The sequence below is a fragment of the Morone saxatilis genome, unplaced genomic scaffold (genome assembly GCF_004916995.1).
Source record: "Morone saxatilis isolate NCDOM2014 unplaced genomic scaffold, NCSU_SB_2.0 Contig4, whole genome shotgun sequence".
Classification (NCBI taxonomy): Eukaryota; Metazoa; Chordata; class Actinopteri; family Moronidae; genus Morone; species Morone saxatilis.
Genome location: NW_023339984.1, coordinates 12,284,502 through 12,293,615, shown reverse-complemented (window position 1 = coordinate 12,293,615; position 9,114 = coordinate 12,284,502). Strand labels below are relative to the sequence as shown.

At 43.0% G+C, this 9,114-nt stretch overlaps 1 protein-coding gene across 2 annotated transcripts in view; it reads right to left on the bottom strand.

The window, feature by feature from the left end:
- svep1 (sushi, von Willebrand factor type A, EGF and pentraxin domain containing 1) overlaps positions 1-9,114 on the bottom strand; it is an 86,274-nt gene that overhangs the window by 20,848 nt on the left and 56,312 nt on the right. For both annotated transcript variants that reach the window (XM_035675054.1, XM_035675056.1), the window contains exons 11-26: positions 6,769-6,900; positions 6,430-6,621; positions 6,107-6,228; positions 5,908-6,013; positions 5,616-5,819; positions 5,188-5,421; positions 4,858-5,019; positions 4,609-4,770; positions 4,045-4,206; positions 2,706-2,794; positions 2,157-2,253; positions 1,910-2,023; positions 1,396-1,509; positions 986-1,187; positions 676-833; positions 111-309 (exon numbers count right to left, since the gene is read on the bottom strand). In XM_035675054.1, coding sequence (XP_035530947.1) covers positions 111-309; positions 676-833; positions 986-1,187; positions 1,396-1,509; positions 1,910-2,023; positions 2,157-2,253; positions 2,706-2,794; positions 4,045-4,206; positions 4,609-4,770; positions 4,858-5,019; positions 5,188-5,421; positions 5,616-5,819; positions 5,908-6,013; positions 6,107-6,228; positions 6,430-6,621; positions 6,769-6,900 — 2,449 coding nt within the window. The remainder of the gene's footprint in view (positions 1-110; positions 310-675; positions 834-985; positions 1,188-1,395; positions 1,510-1,909; positions 2,024-2,156; positions 2,254-2,705; positions 2,795-4,044; positions 4,207-4,608; positions 4,771-4,857; positions 5,020-5,187; positions 5,422-5,615; positions 5,820-5,907; positions 6,014-6,106; positions 6,229-6,429; positions 6,622-6,768; positions 6,901-9,114) is intronic.

Genomic DNA, 9,114 nt, shown 5'->3' with positions numbered 1-9,114 from the left:
GGGGGGGGGGGGGGCAACAAGAACAAAGGATTTAATACAGAAGAAAGGAAGCAGAACACACACTCTATTACTTGTGTACTGAAATAATAACGGCACAATATATTACTGACCCGTTGTAGTCTATGAGGAGGAAAGCGTTGTCGCTGCCCTCCACAGCGTAGGAGACAGGTGTGCCATAATTGGTGGTGTCCGATGACCTCATCCAAAAGGTGCAGGTGATCTCTGTCAGCGCCGGCATTACTCCGTCCATCATCACGTAACCATGGATACCGGACACCTCGAAGTCCAGGTTGAAGGCAGGGGACATCTCTGATAGGAAAGAAAAGCATTTGCATTCACTCATTTTCCTTAATTTTCTTGTTTTATTCACTATTAAATGACTACTGTTATCTTCTACACGACTGTTTGTCCTTTAATCATTTATAATTCGATGTATAAAATTACAGGTGAGCGGTTGTGTTTAACAGAAACATTTAACAATCAGTAAATTCATAAAAACTGGGAGAAAATGTTTTTATTGTGACCATGGCTACAAGTCTACTACTGACACCTTTAGGACCATTATAATGGGGGTTATGTGTTTTAGTAGCACTGCCCTCGCTGTGTATCTCAAGGCAGGTTCAACTGAAACTCCTCTAGAGTTGCCATGGTGATGTGTCGTCTGTCCTATAGTACCTGTCTCACACCTGGTTCCGTTGAACCCAGGGAGGCAGCGGCAGGTGTAGGACCCCAGTCCATCCAGGCAGCTAGCCCCGTTTATGCAGGGGTTGGGATCGCACTCGTCCACGTCTACCTCACACAGGTGGCCACGATAGCCCTCCACACACTGACACCTGAGGAAGGGAAGAGAGAGGTAAATAGTTTTAAGCCGTAGATCATGTATATTAAAACCCTTGTTAGGAGGTAACATAACATCATATCACATGTAAAGAGAACTATTACGTGGTTTCAAATCCCTTCTTCTTCCCTTCAGAGTCTTTATTACCTGAAATTGTTAACAGCATCCAGACACGAGCCACCGTTCAGACAGGGGGCGCTGTAACATTCATCAATGTTGACCTCGCAGCGATCCCCTGAGAAGCCAACGGCGCAATTACAAGTGTAGCCACCCGTCAGGTCCTCACACACACCTCCGTTCAGACAGGGGTTGGAGAGGCACTCGTTTATTTCCAGCTCACAGCGTGATCCTGTGGAAAGGCGAGAAGGAAAATTGCTGCATTTCCAAAGCAATAACCTTGTTATTTAGCCTTTCTATGCACCATGGTATATGGAATAATTATATGTGTATGTCTATATACTAGATACTGTACAGTAGTTATGCAATAACAAATAATAATAATAAGTTTGACTGTCACACTGAAGTCTGTAATGAAAATGTAACCCACTCCATCTAACCTGTGAAGCCAGAGGCACAACTGCAGGTGAACTTGTTGACTTCGTCCACACACACACCTTCATTCAGACAGGGGAAGGAGATACACTCGTTCACCTCCGCCTCACACAGAAAGCCTAAGACAAACGGGGCAAAAGTTAGAGTGAAACCGAGATAGAGGTGAGATACAGTGCAGTGTGTGATTATGGGCATGATTTTCTCCTTTTTTACTGGGATTTATCTTTGTGGTGCACTGGTATTTGTGGGAGGAAAGCGGTTTGACTTTTACATTCGTTGTTAGTCTATAATACGGAAACAATTTTCAATTACTGCCAGTGTACAGGGACACATATTGGCCATTAGTACAACAGGATGTGTAAAATAAGAAATATATCTGGTAACTACAGCCTGCTCTAATTTTTAGGTTAGGTTTGGCAGAGTATTAATTTAATAAGGTTTCTGAGTGACTTCCAGCATCCCTGTCTTAAAATGACATTTTATTTCCTCAATGGCTTATGGCAATGGCAAATGCCTTACCTAAAAACCCAGACTTGCACTGACACTGGAAGTCTCCCATACCGTCCTTACACAGGCCTCCATTCTGACATGGAGCAGAGTCGCACTCATCTATGTCAATCTCACACTTGGCACCTAGGAGAGAAATATCAGAGGCTGTATCAAATAGTAACAGAGTCACATACAACACAACCCTGGTTGAGATGAATGCCAGTTGCCACAAATGATTATCCTATCCCTGCTGTTGACTGTCTGACTGGTGGCTTACCCGTGAACCCAGGCATGCAGGTGCAGACGTATCCTGCCCCGACCTCCTCACATGTGCCCTTATTCTGACAGGGATTCAGGAAGCACTCATGGAAAACCTGCAAAGAAACGGCCAATCAGATCGATCTCTCACACAGTTACAGTAAAACACCAATTCAATCTTTGTCCAGGGAGTCTTTCAGTTGAAGTTCAGCTCATAAATTTCAAGTTAAATATTCACGTTACAGTTTTTATTGTCACATTTCTGTTTCCTTTTATTTCCTTCAATAATGTTGGCATTAGTTGTGTCACTACATAAGGAGAATGTTTTAAAAGTTTTTTCTTGTTGATGTTTGATTTTGTTAAGTTAATTAGAAATTCATTCTACGACAAAAGAGGAGGAAATAATACATTTGGTATTAATATATACTGCTATCATCATCGCTGGATTAGTTGTAGCCATTTATATTCCTGTATCTGTAATGTGTAATAGAGGCGCCTTATGTTGGATGTTGGACATTTGAGCCCTATAATGATGGCAGAAATAACCAAAGATGAGATAAAAACTAACCTGACTGCTTGCTTGGTAGTCCTCACTGACCTCCACCTCTGGAGCTGCAGTCACGCTCTCCTCTTTGGGAAGAAAACTGGAGCCAAAACCTGACAATGACACCCAGAGAAAATAGAGGCAATGTAAGCAGAGACAAGTCGGAAAAACACGGCAAGGATCTTTCCCCTTGCCACCAGACTCGCAGACGGTTGTGATCTGTCTGAACAAAAGCCTGTATTCTTATTGCAAACTGGCAGCATGTCCTAACCACTGTTCATTCCCACACTTCAGGCATGCAGTGTTACTCATTTCCATTCTGCAGCAGAGCAATAAAAGTCATATTATTTCCATTTCCCCCCCTGATCCCGTGCAGTAATTCCTTTTCCAATTGGATTGAGCTGTCACAACACAGATCAGACGCCACACAACTGGAGCGATGGCAGTATGTTTTGAAACTGTAGAAGACCTGTCACACAGAGCGGCTGACACAGAACAGTTTCTTATAGTTTGATCTCTGCTGACTTCACTTGGCACACTCTGTAGAAATTTAACATAAGTCATTTTACACACCGCTCAACCCAGTGGTGTTAAAATAGAACTGTGCTGTGTGAAAATCTGCACTTTGCCAAAAATCTACATATATCTGCGAGTTAATCTAAACTGGAGCTACGTGTGGAACAAACTATGATAATGTAGCTTTAGTTTTAAAAAACAATTTCAAATTAAGAACCCATTATGCCTTACCTTATTTCATATTTTATAAGTTTAAATGTTTTAAAACAATTTACTACCTTTCATAGGCACAAGTATTTAGCATAATACAACCGATGAACTGTAACTTTATTTTGACATGTTATTACATTTCTGTTTTTTATCTTCTGAATGATTTGTAATTTCTTTGTTCCGATAAAGCTGCACATTAATCTGACCAAGGTGTACATTTTTCATAGCTTATTGTGTTAAAAGTTTCCAATGAAGCTTTTCAGTGATTAAAGAACGTTTTAATACCATTAACTCAGTAATTATCAGGACAATATTGTAAACCTAGATAAAACAATAACAATACATTTTGTGTATGTATGCTACACAGAGCCGTACCAGCTCTATGAATGGACCAACGACAGGCAAATTAAGTGCAGTACATGTAACACTTTTATGAACGCTTTTATTGTGACAATGGCAATGGATCTCCAAAGTGGGGTCCTCAAGTGTCACCAAAGAAGGTAAGAAATCAGTGTATCATTGTTTTTGTCTCAAGATACTGCAGGACAGTAAACGAAGATCAGATCTAGATTCTAGATACCAAATGGAGGGCTTATGTGTGTATTTCTATTTGTATTTATTTTTTCTGGTGACTTACTGGAGCAGTGCTGTATGGTGGTTGCCCCGGTCACAGTGGTGGTTCCATAAAAGGGACAGGAGAGGCAGTAGGAGCGGCCATGTTCAGGCTGGTAGTAATCTCTAGGACAAGGGTAACAGGGAACCAGACCGGTACGGGAGAAGTGACCTGCCGAACAGGGGACTGCAGGAGCGGAGAGAGAAACACCAGAAAAAGAAACAGAGAAATGAAGAAATATAATGGAGCAGGTGAACAGCCCCTTTTTTAAGTGGCATTTGCTGGTTGAAAAGTCCAACATCTGGGCTCAAATGGGAAACTCAGGTAGCAAAAAAAACCCCACAGTTTCCAGATTTATCATCCAACTTTTAAAGGGCAATCATATGACATTTCCAAGAAGGAATTTCTGATGCACATGAATGCCAAATACTTACAGACACATTTTTGCTTACAGGCTGGAATTATATTTGTTTTCGTTACCTAGCAGCATTTAGAATAACTTAAGAATGATTAAGGTTTTTAAAAGTTAAAATAAGCAAGTTGATAGGACATTAAGGGAGTGCTCTCCAGACTGTCAAACTGTATCACCTCCACACTCTGTTTCATCCACTGCTCCTCTGGTGACAGTCGAGGTCTCGTCAGGACAGACGAGACACTCCCTGGCGCCGAAACCAGGCTGGAAGTGACCCAGCGGGCATGACTCGCAGATCTCCAACCCATTCAGAGAGTGACTACCAGGCTTACACTGCCCTGTAAACACAGGCAAATTCCCACATTGTGAGCAATAGTGTGAAACAGATGAAAACAAGGCTGAGGTCTGACTTGAATGCCACTTACCTTTGCACTCAGCGACGCTACGGGAGTGCAGGTAGGCCGTGGAGGTTTCCTCGGGGCAGGACTTACACTCCAGCTGACCCTCCTGGTCCTGGTAGGAGCCTAGCCAGCAGCTCGCACACTCATTATGTTCCAGAGAGAAGTATGTTCCCACCGGACATTGGACTGCAACAGCACATGCAATTAGTGATTTACTGGTAAACATAAAACTTTTTATAGCATTATTAGATTTTCTTAAAATCTCATAAAATTTCATGTGTTTTATATCGTTAGAAAGGTACGTAAACCCTATTAGTTAGAGTCAGATGACTTTGTTTGATCCCTCCTACTCACCACACATCCTGCCTTTGAGCACTGAGCCCGGCCTGCAGGACAGGAAGGCCTTCTTGCTCTCGAGAGATTTGGGATCAGACACAATCATCTCTGAGGACACGTGGAAACTGGACAGTGGCTGCCTTGCTAGTGTTCGCTTTAAACGATTGGTCAGTTGCTCCAGTGTCCGCAGGAGTCTCTTCTGATTGGCCACCTCGATTGAGTCGTTCCTCGATAGGGGCAGAGGGATGCTTGCTGGGAGAATGGACAAAGATTAATGGATTGATAACTAACACCTGATGGTACTGAATGTAAAAAAAACACATATAATGGGTATAAAACAAGGTCATGTAATCATTTAAAAGGTCCAGTGTGTAACATTTAGGAAGACTGGGCAGCAAAGTTTCTTTCTCAGGGTTTGAAAGGACCGCACACTGGGCCAAACCTACCTGTGATGTTGAAGAAGATCTGGATCTTTTGGTCTCTGGTGGGTCCTGTGATCTTTCGGTGCCTCTTGGTGCGCTGGTGGGGTTGCAGGGTGCCGTCCTGCTGCTGCCTGGTGAGCTGCCGGCTGCCTGTGGCAAAGCCTGACTCAAAGTAGGCATAGTCCTGGGCGCCCTGAGGACCCCAGTTGTTGCTCCAACCCCCTGGTACTGATTAGACAGGGGAGAATAATGAGCATTAGTAAGAGGTTTCACTTAAAATACAGGTGAGACAATGAGAGTGTATTTTGTATCCTACCAATAGAAAATCCGTTCTCGTAGTCGTAGTTGTACTCTAGACAGTGACCCTGTGACATCACCTCCAGCTTGCAGGTGACATCATCGCTGCTACAAATGTTGGGGAGCTGTGGAGAGGAAGAAAACAAGCAACATGTGTTTGAGAGTTTATTAACAGAAAAACTGTGTTTGCCTGTGTGTGTATAGATCCAAGGCCTCACCATGCCTCCCAGTTTGGTGTTGAACTCCCCAGTAAACGACTTGACCAGGTCCACATCGTCACAGCGAGATGCTTTAAACAGCATCTCAAAAGGCTTGAAACCGTTGTTTGCTACACGGTTCACTAAGGAGGGACAAAAAGGGTTTTATGAAGCACAGTGCACACATGTGTCTGAATGTGGTTTATTGCTTGAGTAGCCAAAACCAATACAATAAGAGTTCTAAAAATGAATAATGTGCACATGCAAGTACTTATTACACTTAAATGTACCTGCAGTAATAAGACGAAACTTGGTACTTAACAGCATTCCTGGGCTGCACTAACCTGAGCAGTCAGGTCTGTCTGGAGAGTAGGGTGGCTCCCACACACCGTTGAAGGCGCAGAAGTAGCTGTGCACTGCATCCTGAGTGAAGCTGTAGCCGTCTTTACAATGAAGAGTACAGTTAACGCCCTCCTCTTCTTCAGAGCAGATGAACTCGCCATTCACTGGGACGTACGGCTGGTCGCAGGTCGTCCCTGGGCACACACCATAAACACACCATAAGATGAATCCACACTGACTGTTCTAATATACGAATTCCTTTTCATACAAGCATTTTTAATATATGTTTTTAGACTATTTACAGAAATTACACAAAAAGCTGTACATTGAAACAACTGTACCTTGCACAGTGATGGTGAGGTTGCAGGTGCGGCTGTTTCCTGCTGCATCAGTAGCTGTGTACTGGACCAGAGTTTCTCCTACTGGGAACTTAGAGCCTGAACTATGGCTGCTGCTCACTGTGAGGCGACCACCTGGGAGAGAGACACATAAAAGGGTTTGTTAAAGAGATGCAGTTTATTTAACACATATTAAATGTATTGTGCCTGTGAATCATATACTATGACACTTCTGTGAAAATACTGTATATATATGTATAATATTGTCCAATTATATGGGCCTATCTACACGACTATCTTAGGTATAATAATCATAAATAATCAGGAACACTTTGCCAAGATGAAACACAGATTTGTATTTTTCCCTCATATTTGCTTTTTGAGTAACATTATTAAGTTAAGAACCTTTTCTTGAGTCAAAAGCGTTAGTTATCCAGTTACCCTGCAGAGGGCAATCATGGTCTTACTTCATTTTCCAGGACGGAATGAGTCACTCTTAGTAAACCATAGAAGTTATGTTAAACAATGATATGTTGACATGGGAATGGTGTGTCTGGGCATCACACGGCAGCAGACAAATCTCCAGCTCTTGGGATTGGAGGGGGAAAATTGCTAAAGTCTGGTTGGCTTAAAAAAAATAAAAAATGTGAAGTGACTGATGGATAGAGGCTTGGGTTAGGTGATGAGAGGAGGTGAACAAAGAACATCTGTACTGCAAGTGTGAGAGACACCGATTAGAAAACAAAAGCAGAAGGTGGGAAAAGTGAGTGATTGGCCTTTCGGTTCAACTCCAATCCACCTCCTCCATTAAACGCCATCCTAACAGGGCTGACACACGTCTGGCCTGCTGGAGTCTGGTGTCTCCCGTTATATATAGCTCGTGTGTGTGTTTGTACGTGTGTTTATGTGTGTGTCTACCGAGTCGCGACTATATATAGCGCTGGCATCAGGGTGTGGGCCTGGAAAAACAAAACACTGACGTCATAGCAGCGCAGGGCTGACGTCGTGTGGCCCGAAGCAGCCGCAGCAGCCTGTTATTACAGTGTGTGTGTGTGTGTGTGTGTGAGAGAGAGAGAGTGTATGCTTGATGTGGATGCACCTCTGCATACAGGTGGGGAATGAACACGTTGGAGCTTGGCAGTGAGACGATAAGTTTGAGGCCTGTGTTTGTGTAAGCATCCGTGCCTGCCTACGTTTCTATACACACACAAACGCATATCTGAGCTGTGTTTGTGTTATTTATGTGTGTATATGGAGCCACAGCCAGCGAATTACATGGGCCTGGCTGCAACCCTGGAGAAGTCTGGTTTGTTGTCTGTCACCACCACGGCTGTTTGGGTACAGCTAGAGCGCCAGGAGAAAGCCAGCCAGCTCTACGATCCTTAGTCTATTTGGCAGGGTGGCCTTGATGCACTCCTTTCGAGCAGGATCGGGCAGAATTGCTAAACATCAACGTAGTGAGCGTAGCAGGGTGGCCTGAGCTGAAAGGAGAGACCAACTGGTTGCATATTAAATCCTAACAACAGCCGGTATGTGCCTTGTGACCTTTTTCTCTTAAAGTACACCGAATTAAAGTGATTGCTACTCTATAAAGATCTCACTGCAGGTTTAATTTGTATTTGCCTCATTATGTAGTATAACTACTGTGTAAACATAAAATGACTAAGTAGTCCAACAATACCTCTGTAAAGAATACAGTGGAAAGAAGCTGTTGTGGGTTGGTACTATCTGAGTCAGGTATTAGTCTACATTTACAGGCAAATGTGCAGAGATGGAAAGTAACTACACACTGTACTCATTACTGAAGTCTGGGTTTTGAGGTACTTTACTGCTGTATTTCAATCTGTATGTGTGTTCCTGCCTGACATGGATCCTGTCTTATGTCCATAATAAACTCATCAACTCACTCTTGTGTGTCTCCTGCACTTCAGAGTCACTGCCTGCTAACCCACTCTTCCTCGCCACCTCCTCCGTCCACACCGCCCAGCCATTTCTCCTCTTCCCTCTGCCATTACCAGTCATCACATCTCCAAAGCTGTTAACCTTCATCTGCCTGTTGGCTCTCAAACTCCACCTGACAGTGTTTTCTGACCTTTTAGGTGAAATGAGTATAGCTTTTACCCCATTACATTTGTCTGATAGCTGTAGGTATTAGTCACTTTAAAGATAATGATTTTATAGATACATTAAAATAAGATGAGCTTATGAAAGTCTGAATCACTGCCCACAATTCCCATGTTGATTTAAATATAATGACATGAAATTCAAGGGCAGTTCAGTGTGATTAAGCTACAAAACATAATATAAAATAGTTGTCAGACAGACTTATGGGTAGTTAATAAGAGACTT